This window comes from Cannabis sativa, chromosome 5 (genome assembly GCF_029168945.1).
Source record: "Cannabis sativa cultivar Pink pepper isolate KNU-18-1 chromosome 5, ASM2916894v1, whole genome shotgun sequence".
Taxonomy (NCBI): domain Eukaryota; kingdom Viridiplantae; phylum Streptophyta; class Magnoliopsida; order Rosales; family Cannabaceae; genus Cannabis; species Cannabis sativa.
Genome location: NC_083605.1, coordinates 45,128,103 through 45,146,282, shown reverse-complemented (window position 1 = coordinate 45,146,282; position 18,180 = coordinate 45,128,103). Strand labels below are relative to the sequence as shown.

General features: G+C 35.8%; 1 protein-coding gene and 1 long non-coding RNA gene across 2 annotated transcripts; both read left to right on the top strand.

The window, feature by feature from the left end:
• Nucleotides 1–5,600: 5,600 nt before the first annotated feature.
• On the top strand, nt 5,601–8,531 carry LOC115716006 (probable CoA ligase CCL9). Its single transcript, XM_030644693.2, has 4 exons — nt 5,601–6,328; nt 6,445–7,498; nt 7,796–7,899; nt 8,007–8,531. Exons 1-4 carry the CDS (start codon nt 6,125–6,127, stop codon nt 8,223–8,225), a joined length of 1,581 nt encoding a protein of 526 aa, XP_030500553.2. The 5' UTR covers nt 5,601–6,124; the 3' UTR covers nt 8,226–8,531.
• A 2,838-nt stretch (nt 8,532–11,369) lies between these two features.
• On the top strand, nt 11,370–11,788 carry LOC133037646 (uncharacterized). Its single transcript, XR_009687708.1, has 3 exons — nt 11,370–11,439; nt 11,534–11,588; nt 11,714–11,788. It is a non-coding gene; the product is annotated as an uncharacterized LOC133037646 (long non-coding RNA).
• The last annotated feature ends 6,392 nt before the right edge of the window (nt 11,789–18,180 follow it).

Below are 18,180 nucleotides of genomic sequence, written 5' to 3'. Positions count from 1 at the left end.
AGAATGCCGGTGGTGAGTGGAACTTTGAACGCTTGTGTGTGTGAACTCGCTGAGGACCATATAACTGTGGGCGGTCTAGGGCGCTCTGTTTATTTATTTACGCTATTAAACTTATGTCGCAATTATTTTAGTTATTAATTATTATGTCTTTTGTACGAAAACTGGCCAGTTGCGAATATTTTCAAGTATTAAATAAAAATGCGACATTATGATTTTCCGCGTTTAACGCTTGTAAACAAAATTAATATTTTTATAAAAGTACGGGCGTTACAGGATGGGCCCTATCATGTTACTAGGTTTACACAGATGAAAGAAGTACAAAATTTACCTGTTACAAATTATTCAATAGATCTATTGACAATTGGACTATGATTAAAATCAGATCATTGGATCTGTCAACAAGTTAATCATAGCAATTTAGATCAAATAAATAATAGGTTTGTTAAAAAAAAATATTTTGAATAAACAAATATTGTCCATGTAACAGATGTGAAATAAGATATTAATATAATTAAATTATTATTCTTAAACTAACCAACTAAATTTTGAAAATTTAGGGTTGTTAAAACAAACCCTAAAAATCTCAAAAAAAAAGAAACTAATTTTAAATTATCTAGGTTTATTTGAATCAAATTAAATTAAATATCAAATAAGATCAATGATTTGAAAGAAAGAATCTTCAATATCACTTTCAAATCTTATAATTTAATAAAATAAACCAACTTTAAAATAGATTTGGTTAGATAATTATTATTTTAGGAATAAAATAATAAATAAATAATAATTACCATAATTATATGTCAAAATATCTAAAATTAAGCAATATTCAAATTTCTACAAAATATCTAAGTTATTTAAATATTTAAGATATAATTTATAAATTTCCAATAAGGAAAAAATAATATATATATATATAGAAAAATATCATTTTTAAACTTATAATTTATAAATAATTAAATATTTAACAAACTAACAAATTTTGAATTTAAAAATATTATGGTAAGTATATCTATAAAAATATCTATGTTAATTTCAAATTTATTAATTATTTAATTTGTCATATAAGATATTTTTAATATAATATTTTAAATAAAAAAGACAAAGTTATCTTTTAATTTAAAATATGTTAAATATCAAAATATCTCATCTTATAATTAAATAATATATAAATATTAAAGAAGTTAACAAATTTTTAAATCTCACCATAATAGGAAATATTTAAAATTGGAAATATTCCAAATTTAAATATTTAAAAATTGAAAATATTTAAAATTGGAAATATTTCAAATTGGAAAAATTTAAAATTGGAAAAATAAATTTTGGGAAACAATCCCATAAAAAATTGGATTTTTGGGGAAAAAACCACAAAATCGCAATTTTTGGTGAATGCTGCCCATGAGGCTGCACGTGGAGCCTCCAAAGGCTGCAAAACATCCAAAACGCGCGCGGACAGAGGAGGCATGGGCGAGAAACCTCGGCAGGCGCAGGGTCATCGTGGGTGAGGTGCAGCATCGTTGGGCGGAAGCAGCGTGCGTGCAGACAAGGGATTTCCCTTGTCACGCACGCGGATGGGCTTCCCTATCCGAGTGCAAGAGCACCCACTCGACCCCATGAAATCCCGATTTTTCCAAAATTCATAACTTTTTCGTTTTTCATCGGAATTAAGTTCCGTAAAAACAAAAATTGCTTAATTGTTCACAAGGAATCCAAATAAAATATTTTAAAAAATAGAAAAAATATTTTTCATGGAAAAATTCGTACAACACAAACATTCATCACATAAGCACATAAACCAACATGAAACCATCCAAATCAACACAAAACATATAAAACATCGTTTTAATTCAGATTACATGAAAGTAAATCATTACCATGGCTCTGGTGCCATTTGCTAAAAATATTTTACCAGGATCTAGATTTACTACCAACTATGCTTCATTAACATCCTAATATGAATTCTAAAACAATGAAATAAACACATAAGAGTTTAAGAAAACCTTACATTGGGTGCAGCGGAATATAATGACTCCTTCCATTCAGATCTCTAGCCCTTGATTCCTTTCTGTAGCAGAGCATTATCAAGATCTAAATCTGGATCTCTTTCTCTCCTTTTTTGATGCTGATTTTCCACAGTCTTACATACTATGATTGATGTACCACTTGATGTGTGTGGGCACTACTCTATCACTCAAGGAATTTTCGAAATTTAGAAGAGAAGAAAAGAGAGAGGAAAGTGGCGGCTCAGGAATTCTCTCTAAAAAGAATGAGATGCAATTGTGTGTTGTTTCGTGAAGCCATTACTTTCTATTTATAGAATACCACCTAGGTTTAGGTTAAAATTGTATGGTATTAAAATAATGAAAAAATAAAATGGTAAAAGGCTTTGCATAGTGGGCGGCCCATTTAAGGAAATTGGGCCTCACTTTGCAACTTTCCCATTTTGTTATTTCTCATTCCCATTTTCTCAAAAATGCCAATTTTCTAATTTAACCTTTTAAATGCCAATTCTAATTATTTAGTAACTTAAAAATAATTATTAAATAATATTTCCATTTAATATATTTATTAATTTAGACATATAAAGTATCTTAATTAATAAATAAACCTAGAATCTCTTTTCTTTACAATTTCTCCCTTGCTTAGTGAAAATTCATAAAGTAGACATAGTCTAACTTTAGAATTATAATTGATTAATCAAAATCAATTAACTGAGTCTTACAAGCAGTATGGTCTCAACTAGTATGGGGACCATGGGTCTACATAACCGAGCTTCCAATAAGTCGAACCGAATTTACCAAGTAAATTCCCTAACTTATTAATTCCTTATTGAATCCACCCTTAGAACTTGGAATTGCACTCTCAGTCATATAGAACGCTCTATATGTTCCATGATATAGACACATCATTAGTTATCCATTGTTATAATCCTAATGTGATCAATGACCCTCTAATAGATGATCTACATTGAAAAGGCACTAAGTTACCGTTACACCTTCAATGTATTTTATCCTTAAAGCACTTAGCTCCGTATAAATGATATTTCAGCAAAGTGAAATGAGATCTCCACCATTTATCTCTGTTTAGCCAAGCTCGAAGGATATCATCGTTTCACTTCTAAATTCCTATAGAAGTTATAGATTCCATATTTATGGTAGCGCTCCCACTCAATTATACTATCATGTTACCAAAATGTACGTATCACCCTGACCCAAAAGTAGGCTTAACTAAAAAATCAATGAACATGTATAGTACTCTTGAGATCGAACCTAACCATATCAGGATTAAGATCATTTGATCTAGGATCAACAGGTGATATTGAATTGAATAGATATTACGGTAAATTTTAATATATCTAATCAAAGTTCAATATCGGTCCCTTCCGATGTATACTCCATACATCCGATACTGGTAAACTTTGCCAATATCCTGGAAAGAACATAACACTTTTCCAAGGTGTAAGAATACCTATCGCTGATTATACCATGTCAGTGTAAATCCAGTGTTCTGACAAATCAGGGAATAAACTTTCGAACATATAATTAAGATTATATTCCACTGTGCTGACAACACTATAATCATTAACAAATTCATATGTTCTAGACTTAAATAGAATTCATACAGTATATATATATAATCATGAAATAAATCATGTGAACCATGCAACGTAAAATGTTATTTCTGATCTTTATTAATAAGTAAATCTGATTATATTGAAATGAGTTTTATTTAGGGCACAAAACCCAACAGTTGTTGGGTGTTAATTAGTATTCTGAGTGAGACAAATAGTGTCTTCTCTACTTGTACTGGATGTACAACCACTACTTCTTCATAGGCGTGCATGCTTTAATGACATCATCCTTTGTCGTACGTTCCCTTGGCATCTCTTTCTTTACGCTTATGATGTGAGTATAACACTTAGGAAATTTAACTAAGTGATAGCCCCATGAGAGGTGAGTTTTGTTGCTTAGACTTAGTAGGAACTTCCTCCTTAATCCCTTCTGGCAGTCACTCCATTGCAACATATATACTCTAAGTATTATTACTCCTTTGTATGGAGCAAGTGGTATTAGGTGGTGACTAGGGGAGTGAATGAGTGAGGAGATGGAGATAGAGAGCAGGGAGAGAGAGATTAGGAACATGGAGAGATAGAGAGCGGGGGAGAAGGAGAGAGTGGGAACAAGGAGAGAGAGAGGAAGCGGACAGAGAGAGGAAGCGGACAGAGAGAGCAGGGGAGAAGGAGTGGAGTGGGGAGCTTCTTATGTAGGGAGCTCCACCTATGCTTGGGCCTCTCCTCATGTTGGCTCTCCCTCTTAAATGGTGTCTCGCCTTGGTAGTTGGGCTCTTATTTTCTTGCTCATACACTTTTAAAGTGTACTTTGAAATTTTTCCTCTCATTAATCTAGATATCTCCAAAAATTATACTTAGCAATTTTGGGGAGTCAACAGACTAGAATAAAGAATTCTTCTCATGTATTCTATCTCTTTGGGATCAGTAGGACACTGTTCCTTGAATAAAAGAATGCCATGTCTAGAAGGCATACGAGCTCCTTTGGAGTTAGTCATGGAGAAGTGCTCTAGCCCTAGTTTGGTGCTCAAAGCCCTAGTTTGTGAGTTATGCCATTTTTTTTGCCAAAAAGATCACACAAGTCGCCTATCACCATAGAGGACCATTTGGTGGTCTTTCTTTCTTGATTTATGTATCTTGATGTTGGACAAACACATATGACCAAGTTCCCATTAGCCATTCAATGGTGGCGAGTTGTGCCATTTTTTGGGTCACAAAGATGGCACAGATCGCCTATCATGGTTCTCCACCACTTGGTAGCTTTTCTCACTTGTTTTATGTCTTTTGATATTGAAAAGACACATTTGGCCAAGTACCTCCTTCCCTTTCTTAATTTGAAAGGAAGTTCTTGTGCAATTTTGACTCCATGTTCGAGTATTAGCCTCCTTGTACCTTGATGAGTCAAGTTCTTTAGAGTGAAAATCCTTGTGTGGGCCCATGATAGGTTTGATATCCTTAGGTGTGAGTCCCCACGCTAAGTGATTGGTTTGATATCCCAACCTTATTTAGTTCTCGCTAGTCTTGGTCAAAGTTGTTATGTGTAACTTTATTGATTTCACAAAAATCGAGTATAATAATGTTGACAGATATCACTTAGTAAACACAATCAACATTTAACAAAGAGAAATGCTAAAGGGCATCAGTGGTGCTTAGCACCTTCTTATGTGTCAGTATCGCTATTAGTTCAATTAAGTATCGGGTCTCACATAGTTTAATATAATAGCTTTTAGGGAGTATCATTGCCACCAATCGTAATGACGTAATAGAAAGGTGTTAGACACCACAAGTGCTTAATAGGAATGCTCTTTAACAAAATAGTAGTGACAAAAATAAATAGAAATTAATATTTAATATTTTATTCCTACAAAAAAATATATAATATATAAGTATATCACATCAAAAACATAAAGCATTTATGGTACAAATTTTTGTGGATTAAATTATGTAAAATTTTTGATGGAGTGTAGCATCTAACTATTTATGAGATATTCACATAATAAAAAAAAAAACTATTTATGAGATATTTTACGTGGTTTTAGAAAATCTGAAAATCTTTTCTAAGCAATATCGTCACGAGCCGTCTACTAAAGGTTTGGGGAGTTAGGGTCCCACCTTTTTTCTTCCAGAAACGACGAGCATCAGCATGGATGGACAAACCACTGATGATGGGTGAAACCGTCGTCGTTTTGCCACAGTGGTGAGTGAGTACAAGTGTCTCCATAATACGACACAGCAGAGATTCGTGGAAAGCACGCTTTTCTATGCCTCGCACACTCAATCTGACCGTTCAATTTTGCCACCTGTATTTTACCTCTCCCAGTTCAATTTGCAAATTGCAACCACAACTCACCTATACTTCCTTTCCTTCCTGTTCCTCGTATGTATATAAAACCTCCATAACCCCTTCCATGCCGCTCCACTCAAACCGATTTCACCTCTGTTTTCAAGTTTGAAACAACTATTATTACTATTTCTCAATATTTATTTATATATTCATAGAAATTTCTTAAGTTATTTCTGAAAATACAGATTTACGATTTGAAAAAAGGGGTAATAAAAATGGCAAATAATCTAACCTTGACTGGTTTGTTGAAGAAGGCCGCCGTAGAATTTCCCGATCGACGAGCTATTTCATTATCCGGTAAATACCATTTGACTCATGCTCGATTACAAGAGATTGTTGATCACGCGGCTTCTCTCTTACTCGCTTCCGGCATCGGCCATGGCGACGTGGTTGCTCTCACTTTTCCTAACACCGTCGAGGTATATATTATGTAAAAATTGAAACTTTCATTTTTTATTTTTTCTTTCTTCTTTTTCGACGTTTTCTAGGCAGCCAAACAGGGTTGAGTAACGTACGATTTCCGTTTGTTTTGCAGTATATTGTGATGTTCTTAGCTGTGATTAGATGCCGAGCCGTAGCCGCGCCGTTGAACGCGGCTTACACAGCTGAGGAGTTCGAGTTCTACCTTTCTGACTCAGAATCAAAACTACTCATTACGGGGCCTGAAGGAATTGAGGCGGCTCAAGCCGCGGCTTCGAAACTCAACATTGTTCGCGTGACTGCCACCCTACCCGGAAGCGGCGACGGCCTTATAGCCCTCTCTTCTTCTGCCAATAACGAGTCAAGCCTCGACTCGGTGGCGGAAATCACAAACGATCCGTCTGACGTGGCACTCTTCCTCCACACCTCTGGCACGACGAGTCGCCCGAAGGGAGTTCCCCTAACGCAACTCAACTTGGCTTCGTCTGTTCAAAACATAAAATCGGTGTACAAACTCACTGAGTCCGACTCGACCGTAGTGGTTCTCCCTTTATTCCACGTACACGGAATGATCGCCGGATTGCTGAGCTCGCTCATCGCCGGAGCCTCCGTGACTCTACCTGCCGCCGGGAGATTCTCCGCCTCGACGTTTTGGTCGGACATGATCGCCTGCAACGCCACGTGGTACACAGCGGTACCTACGATTCACCAGATTATTCTCGAACGCCACCTCAACAAGCCTGAGCCAACTTACCCGAAGTTGCGGTTCATTCGGAGCTGCAGCGCTTCGTTAGCACCGTCCATAATGGCTCGGCTTGAGGAGTCATTCGGCGCGCCGGTTTTGGAGGCGTATGCAATGACGGAAGCCGCTCATTTAATGGCTTCAAACCCATTGCCGGAAGATGGGGGCCACAAACCAGGCTCAGTTGGTAAGCCCGTGGGCCAAGAGATGGCGATTTTGGACCAAAATGGGTCGGCCCAATTAGCTGGGGTCAGTGGCGAGGTCTGTATTAGAGGGCCCAATGTAACCAAGGGTTACAAGAACAACCCTGAAGCTAACAAGGCAGCTTTTCAATTCGGGTGGTTTCATACCGGTGATGTCGGTTATTTCGATGAAGATGGTTATTTGCACCTGGTTGGCCGGATTAAGGAGCTTATCAACCGTGGAGGTATATATTTTTTTTGTCAAATAATTCGAGTTTTAATTATATTTATTTAAATTATGCAAGTAAACAACTCAACATAGCTTTCTGTAGAATAAAGTTTAAAATATGAGGTACCCCTTTTGATATTTTGAGTGTGGTTTGTTTTCTTTGTTATGACTTTTACAATAAGAGCTTTATGAGCTTTTGCGTGTGATACAATGTCATAACCTATCAATCACTAAAAAGAAGTTTAATATTTCTTTATTCTGAAAGAAAATGCATTAAATAGTGTTTCATTTGGTTTGGTTTGTTTGGTTACAGGGGAAAAGATATCACCAATTGAAGTAGATGCAGTGCTTTTGTCGCATCCGGACATAGCTCAGGCAGTGGCTTTTGGAGTACCTGATGATAAATATGGTGAAGAGGTTGGTCCATTAATCTCAACCCCATAACTATATATCATAAGAAAACTCCCCAATTAAATTTCACACCATAATTTTATTACTTATATATAAGTTTCAATTTTTGTCAGATCAATTGCGCTGTAATTCCAAGGGAAGGATCAGAGGTAGACGAAGATGTGGTTTTACGTTTTTGCAAGAAAAACCTTGCAACTTTTAAGGTCCCAAAGAAAGTCTTCATAACTGATTCCCTACCCAAGACTGCTACCGGAAAGATTCAACGGCGAATCGTGGCCGAACACTTCCTTGCTCAAATCTCAACCGCCAAAGTTCCCAAGTTTGGTGCTTAGTTCTATGAATGCAAATGCATTATTTGTGACAGTCCACTCAGACATTTTTTAACAAAGTTCCCTTCTGCTTCTTTTAAGAGTGCATGTGTATTAAAATATTTTCATTATTTTTTATGTTTTCATCTCTCAATATACTTAGTAATAGTATGTGTACCTTAACAATAACCAAAGATTTGGGTAAGTACACATTTTAAGAATTGAGAGGAAAGTGTAGAAAAGATTGGAAAAAAAATAAAAAAAATCAAAGCTGTAGTATGTAGAGTGGATTATTTTATTTGTGAAATAAGACAAATTTTTAAATACAAAGTTTATCTTGTCATTTAATACGTGTTTGGTCATCAAATTGATCTCATATTTAAGAATATTATCATGCACATATTATTTATTTTAATATTGGATTAACAAAACAGATTTCAAATTATACATGACCAGATCACCCACTTGCTTTAAGTCCTCTATTTCTTTTAGGAATGGTCTTGATCGTCTGCATCAATAATAATGGACTCTTAACTATCTATGTACGTATACAGAATTATGTAAGTTATGAGTAATGAGTCACTGCCAGACCGGTATTTCATTTCAATCAGTAACTACCTGGCCAGAAGGGACCTTCGTAATTCCAATTAATACAGTCCAAATAAAATGACACATCTTAAAGAGGTAATTCTTCAAAATAATTGTATTTGTACATAAAGATTTTGTCCTTTTCCAATAGTGTTCGAGCTTTTATTTATAGGAAATAGAAAGCAATGTAGATATCTTTTTAACTTTATAAGAAAGAAAACAAAAGTGACACGTATTTTATATACAAAGAGAGGATAGTATTCATTAGTAAAGTAGCAAGAAGAGTTTGATGAGATATTGATTTTGTGAGCAACAAGAGAGTCATGATTATATATGTCGGGACAGGATTTGGTCCCATTATGCTAAAATAGGGAATACAATCCCTAATTGTACTGTAGCCGTTGGATTGAATTGGGGCATGATTTAATGGCTGGGGTTAAAGTAGGGGTATTTAAGGGGGGGGGGGGGGGGGGTTGAATGGTAACCGGTTTGTTTTTTGTTAATTTTAATTATTTAATTTTTAAAAAACTGACAACGATTGACGATTGACGTTTGACGTTTGATGTACGGGTGACAGTTACCAATTTTGAAAATTCACTAAATAGTGGGTTCGTGGGATATTTAGGGCACATTTCGTTCTTCTTCACATTTCGTTCTTCTTCTTCTTCACATTGCCTTCTTCTTCTTCTTCTTCTTCTTCTTCTTCACATTTCCTTCTTCTTCTTCTTCACAGTTCCTTCTTCTTCTTCTTCACATTTTGTTGTAGTGATTAAAATTATTTTAAAATTTGGGGGAGGAAACTGCAGTACGTTCGGAGTTACTGTACTTCGTTTTATGGTTCTCCGGCTCCGTCTCCGACCTCGGTGTACAAGTAAGTTTCTCCGAATGTACCAATTTTATTCTTCTTTTGCATGTTTGTTCGTTCTTTAGTTTGGGGATGTGAAAAATTGTCTAACATTGTTAAAGAAAGATTTAAACTTTTGTAAAGAGAAGTGTTGTTCTTCAACCGTGTATGTGCATTTTATTTTGCTTTTGTGTTCCATTTTTTGTTTATTGAGTAATTTTAATCTTTTCTACATGCTTTAAATCTGCTTCGTGAACAAGGTTTTTATTCTCAGAGTGCTGAAAATCGAAGTTACTTGTGTGTACCCTTTTTGTTTGTTTTTTTTATTGTGAAAGTGTTTTGGATTAATTTATACCCTGTGTATTAGGGGTCTTTGTTCAGAGTCTGTTAGAGTTAGTTCATCACTGTAAGTGGTTGTTATTTTTCAGTTAGTGAAGATTGCATTTAATTTTTTTTGGTTATGGTGTGTACTGAATATATAAAGTACTCTTCTATTGTACTCTGAATATATGGAATAATACTCAATATATTCAGTTATTGAAGATTGGATTTCGTTCTCTGTTTTCACCATTGTCACTGCCATGATTCTTGAATCACGAACAGAAGGATTAACAATCCTAATACAGTGAAACAATTTTAAGAAAAGAATGTAATGAAAGAGAGAAAAGCAATGTAAACATTGGTATGTATAGTGTTGCTGAAAAATAATTGTTTTTGAAAATCAATTTTGTTTGGTAATTTGGTAATTTTATTGTGAAAGTGTTTTGGATTCACGTGTTTGGTCATTTTGGTGTGTATTTTTTTTACCCAAATGTTTTACCGTGGGCTGCCCTATATTGACCCAAAAAAAATTTTGAAAGTAAGGAAAATAATGGAATGGTGATGGCTGTCATGTGTTGAGTTAGGTAAAGAAACTATGGTCTAAATTTTTTAGTTCAGAATGTTACTTAGCAAATGTGATGTTTTTTGTTATCTGTTGTGAGTGATTGTTGTACTTTAATTACAAGTTGTAGTTTGGATTTTACTATTGTTATGAATTTGTTTTGAAAAATTGGATGATTTAGACACAAGATTCATGAGTTAATGAGATACACTATTGATAAAAACTATGGCAGTTTGGATTTTTTGTGTATATCAATTATTGGAGAAGTTATTGAAATTGGTTATGACAGTTAGTAGTGAAGCATTGTTTTGTTAATTCTGATATTAAATGCTTTCCAACTGGTTTTGTACTCTGTTCATCATGAATTAAGAGGTACAAGGTACCCAGATTGGTTAAGTTTGGGGGAATTTTGTCTATTCATGTGTGTGTTTTATGTTCTTAGTTCTCACGGATTGTACCAACTCGTTTGTACCACTTTTTGGTTATGGGAGTTAGTAGTTAAGTGTTGTTTTGTTCATTGTTTTGGTTGTGGAAGTGTTGTCGTATAATTTTGAAGTATTGGAAATCATTTAGTTGAAAAGAGTTTCACATCATTTTAATGTACTTTAATGTGTAACATGCAAGAAGCATGAAATGTGTGTTTGAAATCTGAATTTTTTCAATGCTGAATGGTTAAGTTGATTTGATGTGATTTTAGGTGATTACAATGCACAATTTTCATTGTGTTTTGGTCAATTTTTTTTTTTATATATAGTGTATTTGCTGAAATATGTAGTCCTTATCGTTTAAATTTGTTTATCTTTAATTTGGTTAGGTTCATCATACATGGCTGGGAAACGCAAAAGGAAAGTGGGAAATGAACCCGTAAAGAAGGATGTCACCCCCGAGCCGAACGATAATGCGGTTGCTTGGAGAAATTTCTTGTAAGTTTTGAATGATGGATAGTTGTTTGCTCGTGTGAATGATGTTTAACATTTATTTTATTATATATTTGATTGAAATTATGTCCATATGTAGCAATGCGAACTACAAAGCCCTTCGAGCAGCTGAGAAGGGATTAACTGAGAAAGAGGTTTGATGTCGACTGTTACTCAATTTTTTTATGTCAATTGTCTGTAATTCATCGTAATTGTTTGACATACTTTAAGATTTTTTCCATGTACTCTGTAGTTGATGTAAGTTTGCCTCATATTACAGGCTACCGACAAATTGAAAGTGCAATATAAAGGTTTCACCGACGAGGAGAAGTCTGAGTGAAGAAGCTATGACCCTAACCCTACTCCCGTTAAGAAGGCAGTGCGAACAAGGGGGAGGAAACCAAAGGCAGCTGATGCCAAGGGGAAGAAAGTGGAGGTGGATGAGGAAGAGGTTGCTTCTGAAAGTGAAGAAGCATATGTGTACGGTCGATGCTCCTTCAACCGTTTAATCAGGATTTGCAAGAACCTGAACCTGGAGCAGAAAGATGTGATCCAAAATGCTGGATCTGGATCATTCATCAGAGAGGATGCACCATACATTGACACCCGACTAGTGAGTTGGTTAATCAAACATGTTGACCCAACCACTAGCATACTGGATTTGTATGGGAGGAAAATTCACTTATCTGCCGCGATGTTCGGAGATGTGATGGGGGTGGACGACGGAGGGGATCCTGTAGTCACCGAGGGTGATAGTGACACTCGATATCTGGAGGAGATATTGAACGTTGTCGAGTACACCGTGTCGTTGACAGGGTTGGAGAAATCTTTGTTGGAGTGCGTTGAGGCAGACAGCCTATTTCTGATTAAATTTTCTTTGGTGGTCATAGGGACAGTCCTTGCGCCAAAAACAGGCTGCGATATCACTTCGGGGTACTTGCACTCCCTTAGGGTTACCAGGGACATTCGCCACAAGAACTGAGCAATTGCCGGGTTCAGGTATCTGATGAACTCAATTTTCAGATTCCGAAATAAGGCTACGAAGAATGTTTCTGGCTGCAGCTTATTCCTCCAGGTACATTGATTTTGTTATCTTTCATTTATGTGAATGTGTTTATTAAGTTTATAATATAATATTGTGATTTATTAGTCGAATGTATTACTAATACATTGTTTGTTTGTCACAGTTGGTGTACTTGACTCACGTAGAGTGGAACTTTGGATATGTCGACCGAACAGTGCTCCCCGTTGATTTTTGGGGTAGTAAACAATGTAAGTCCGCTTACAAATTTGTGAAAGACAATGGGGGTCCTAACAGCGACAAGGTACATCAAATTTTGGTTATAATGTGGTAATGTGATTTCAGTTGATATTAATTATTTTGGGTTTGAAAAATTAAATTTGTTTAATTTTTTATGTTTAACAGATAACACTCACTTCGAATCCCATAATACTGCCCAACTACTACTCCGACTCGGAAGGAAGAAAGAGCAGTGACCACTTTGTCAGCTCCATCAACGAGTTGAAGGAGTACTTCTCCAATGAGTTAAAGTCTCAGTTGAGATCATTTTCTTTGAAATTTATGGACAAAGGAGAAGGTGTAGGTGGTATTGACCGAGAGTTGGAGGAGGATGCTGCTGCGGAAGTGGGGAAGAAGGCGGAGTGCAGCCAGGCCGTGGAGGAGTCCCCTGTCCGTTCGAAGACTAATGTTGTTGGTCTATCCGAGGAAAATGTGGTGGAATCTGTAAGTACGCCTTCACTATCTGCTACAAAATCTGTTGAAGATGAAGGTGCTGCACATAAGACCTTCGACGATGAGGACTTTGATATAGTCGAAGTGGCGTCTTTCTGGAATAAAGGCAAAGCCCTCGTCAAATCAAAGAAGACACAGTCGGAGAATGTGCCTTTAATTGAGGATGACTTCAACGATAAGGCGTACGAGCAATTTATTGAGTCGGGCAGAACTATTGTCGGGCCTTTCAAGACGAAGGAAGCAATCCCCCGTAACCAATATGGGTTTTACAAGTTTGTTTTTAGCAACACATTAGATCCGGGGTAAGTAAATGTTATTTTCGTATTTCTCATTATCATATACTTGTAGAAATTTTTGATAACAGTTACATTGATTACAATTGAATCAGATATGTGCTTGCCAAATTTTGAAAGTTTGAAGTGGATAGGAGGTGCATGGCATCGTTGCGACCCTTGCGAGAAGTTGAGGGATCCGTAAGTGTCAAAGTAGTTACTAAATATGTATCATTTATTGTACATGTGTAAATCATATTTCATTTTGTTGCAGATCATTGACTGTTATTCTATACTAATGAACAAGTACGAACGTGATAGTCGATTAGCTGACCAACCTCGTGTTTGGTACATGCCCACTCGCATCTCGGTAATTGCTTTGCTGTACAACTTATTTTAAATTTTGTAATTCTTCAGTTTGGTTGTAATTTCTATTACTTGACAAGATGAACAATGCTTTTGCAGCAAAAAACTCTCGGTTCGTTTAATGTGAAGAGGATTGCGAAAGAACAGGAATGGTCAAAACTGTTTTACGAAGACAACTTCCAAAAATGCGTCAAGGTACTTCATCATATACACATGGTCGTTCTTAATTGTAATTTTGAAAACTGAGATATGTTAGCAATGCATATTGGTCATTGTAGTGTCGAATATCTATATGGTCTGTAATTTCAATTTATGTTTGACTTTATTGTTCCTCTATTCAATTGTAGATGTTTGTGCCGGTGTTGACTCTAGAAGGTGCACCACATTGGTTTGGTGTCGAAGTTAATATGAAGTCCAAGGTTGTCTCATTTCTGGACTCCCTACACACCGCAATGCATGAGAAGTATCGTGTGGACGCTACGAAAGAAATGGTAAAGTTGCAAAATTTCATTGTTTGATGTGAACTCATTCTTCATTGAATCTAACTAATTGTATACGTTTGCAGTTGTCGACGTTGGACCTTTTGTTTGAGGAGAATAGGTCGAAGAATGTGACTTTCGTGGATTTTGGAATTGATAGGAAAGATCGCGGGCTTCCTCAACAAGACAATGACCAAGATTGCGGTGTATACGTCATGAAGTACATGGAGGTTGTGGCCAATGAGGAAGAAGTTGTTGATTAGGTATACCACTGTTTAGTTATTTCAGAATGTACTATGCAAGTTTGATTGAGATTAACGTTGTGTAATTTAAATTTTATTCGGTGTTCTACTGTCAAGTTGATTAGAGTTAATTACATTTTCTAAGTTTTTGTTTTTGTTTCTGTATTGTCCCACAGTTTCACCCGGTTGAGGCACGTTTGGAAATCGCTGCGAGGATCATAACTGATGAATAAAATGAAATTCGTACCAAAGTGGTTGAAGATCGTAGGGCTGCACAAGGCAGCTCATTTGCATCATCCTCGGCCCCTTTGCGTAGTCCGTCAAAGTCTCCACGCGATCCTCGGTTCAGTACAGCGAAGTCTCGCCATGCAAACATGTTTCCCCCATCAAGAGCGTCCCCTAGGTTTCAGTCTAGCAAGGCTAAGATTTCATATGGTGAATAGTCTGTAAAAAACACTTGTGTTATTAATAGGTTGTGTTATTAGTGTGTTCTTTAGTTTGGATTTAAGAGCATAGGTTGTGTTATTAGTGTGTTGTTTAGTTTGGATTTGGGAGCATTTGGATTTAGACATCTATTTTTATTAGTTGACGTTTGGAACTGGTTATTATGTTGACATACTTGTGTTTATTTTAGTTTTGAGAATATATTAACTTTGAGATTGCACCATACTTAACAAATCTTTGTACTCACACCATAACAACTCTTACAATGTACCCATACTTGAGAAGTACTTGATTGTACTTCACAGAAATTATTTAACCCCAAAACTTTATGATTTGTACTACACCATTAGAAATCACGACAAAGGTGACTTCTTAATTTTCTTAATTTTTTTTTTTTTGGTTAAAAGGTGACTTCTTCTTAATTATTTGAAGGAAATCATGTTAGTTGCCAAATCTTACCAAATCTTTGTAGTCATTGAAGTTTAAACCGAATTTTCAAAACACATGTACTATAACATTACAAATAACGACAAAGGTGACTTGTTAATTATTTAAAGAAAATGATGTTGGTTACCAAATCTTACCAAATCTTTGTACTCATTCAACTTTAAACTGAGTTTTGAGAACATATTAAAATTCAGATTGAAACCATACCATATCAACTCCCATTATTTTAACCAAATGTAAATAGACAATAGCCCTCTTAAATTTTCTTTTTCATAACATATTAATGAGGAAAAATATGGAATATAGAACATTCTCATTGCGCTGCTTCACATAACAAATACGAAGATGCGAATAACATATAATTTTGCAACTTCACATTGAACCCATTGAGGAAATTTGCTACAGAAATTAGAAATGTAGAAAACATATAATTTTGAGAACGTAGTGGGTACTTTATACCAAATGTTAATTTTGAGAACGTAGTGGGTACTTCATACCAAATGTAATTTTCGTCATCATCCACACGTATCTATTAAGTTCTACACAATTAAGTTAAACATTAGTTTTGAGAACATAAGATATACAAAACATACTCATTTTCCGACAACCCATATCTTTAACGCAATATAAGTTGGACAATGATGAAAAGGCAAATAAAAATGATAAAAATTAATTTTCTAATAACATTCTCATTGCGTTTCTTATCTTCTTCCAAAATCTTGATTTGGTTTCGCAATGCAGGTGTAGCATCTGTACTTCTCTTAACATGTGATTTATCGATCCAACAAAAGTAATCACATCCTCAACTTTCATCGTTCTCCTGAGTTGAAAATAACCCTATTAGTTTATCATGGCTGCCTAAGTACTGAAAACATAAATGAGAAGTACTTTTGAATCTAAAAAGACAAAACTCTTACATAGTGTGGACATCCAAAGAATCGACGACGAGGATTTTCTCTACTACTAGAAGTCCAAACATAAGCTAGATCACCACAGTAGCAATGGGGGTGTCCCTGAAGTGAATTTCTCCAAGGCGGACCACCCCCTCGAACCTGCATGAGTCTTCTCCACCACCAGCCACCATGTTCGATGTACTATAATTTGTGAGGTACACACAATTTTTTTTTTGTTCTAACTATGGTGGAGATAATGTGTGTTACTCACAAGGAAAGGGGGCACCTGTTTATATATAGGCTGTTCCAAATGAGTTAGTGGTGGGAAAATGAATATATTTTTTAAAATTTCTCACATTCACCTTTAACTTGATCAATCTTGGTGCCAAAATAAACCCCAATTTCAAAACCTAATTCGTACAACATAATAGGGCATGGCTGATTGTTTCCTTGGGAAGCGTATCATGTCATGTCACAAGCAGTCCTTTCTTTTAAAATAATATTTTAATGCTGTGTGAATTGACAAGGTCCCTCGAGTGAACAGTGTACGTTCCATATTAACACCGAAAATCTAATATTTCAACACTAAATTTTTTTTCAATTCCAACCACAACACTAAAAATTACCCCAAATATTATATTCTTTATTATTCTATTATTTTATTAATATAATAAGAATATTTTAATACTAAATATTTGTTAAATCCATTAAATAATATTAGTAAATATTAAATTTATTAATTTAAAATTATTGAAATTTAATTTTTGACAAATGTTGCTCAAGTTTTGTTGTATTTGTGATAGTTTAATTATTGGTAATAGTCCAAATCGTAAAAACTGAACCGCATCGCACCATTTTTCGCAGTGCAATTTTTGCGATTTTTAGTTTCGCGGTGCGAGTGCGGTTTGAGAAATTGGAAAAACCGCATGTATGGGTTGGTTTAAAAAAAAAAGGTTAAAAACTACACTACCCACACTGCAAACACCCTAATATATTTTTAGCACACTTAAAAATATAAAAATACAAACAAATACATTTATAAAAGTTTTGATTAATATTTCTTTATAATTACTGGCAGTGTTTTCTGGTTAATGTGACACACAGTAAGTACTCAGGTTACCATTGGTGTATCGGAGTCACTATCCTCCTAACGAACTCACTGAACATCCTCTCGGGCTAGGGTTCTACTGAGCGGCAGTCAACCGTTCATAGTACTCACACTATTACACAACGATGTTTTTTGGTTAATGTGACACACAGTAAGTGCTCAGGTTACCATTGGTGTACCGGAGTCACTATCCTCCTGACGAACTCACTGAACATCCTCTCGGGCTAGGGTTCTACTGAGCGGCAGTCAACTGTTCATAGTACTCACACTATTACTGGTGGTGTTTTTTGGTTAATGTGACACACAGTAAGTACTCAGGTTACCATTGGTGTACCGGAGTCACTATCCTCCTGACGAACTCACTGAACATCCTCTCGGGCTAGGGTTCTACTGAGCGGCAGTCAACCGTTCATAGTACTCGCACTATTCGGTTAGTGTGACACACAGTAAGTACTCAGGTTACCATTGGTGTACCGGAGTCACTATCCTCCTGACGAACTCACTGAACATCCTCTCGGGCTAGGGTTCTACTGAGCGGCAGTCAACCGTTCATAGTACTCGCACTATTACTGGCGGTGTTTTTCGGTTAATGTGACACACAGTAAGTACTCAGGTTACTATTGGTGTACCGGAGTCACTATCCTCCTCACGAACTCACTGAATATCCTCTCGGGCTAGGGTTCTACTGAGCGGCAGTCAACCGTTCATAGTACTCACACTATTACTGGCGGTGTTTTTCGGTT

What these genes read in the sequence shown, in the direction of transcription:
- LOC115716006 (XM_030644693.2), top strand. Translation starts at nt 6,125, where the DNA reads ATGGCAAATAATCTAACCTTGACTGGTTTGTTGAAGAAGGCCGCCGTA. An exon ending in GGAGCTTATCAACCGTGGAG is followed by an intron (nt 7,499 to 7,795) that starts GTATATATTTTT and finishes GTTTGGTTACAG; the next exon opens with GGGAAAAGATATCACCAATT. An exon ending in ATGATAAATATGGTGAAGAG is followed by an intron (nt 7,900 to 8,006) that starts GTTGGTCCATTA and finishes AATTTTTGTCAG; the next exon opens with ATCAATTGCGCTGTAATTCC.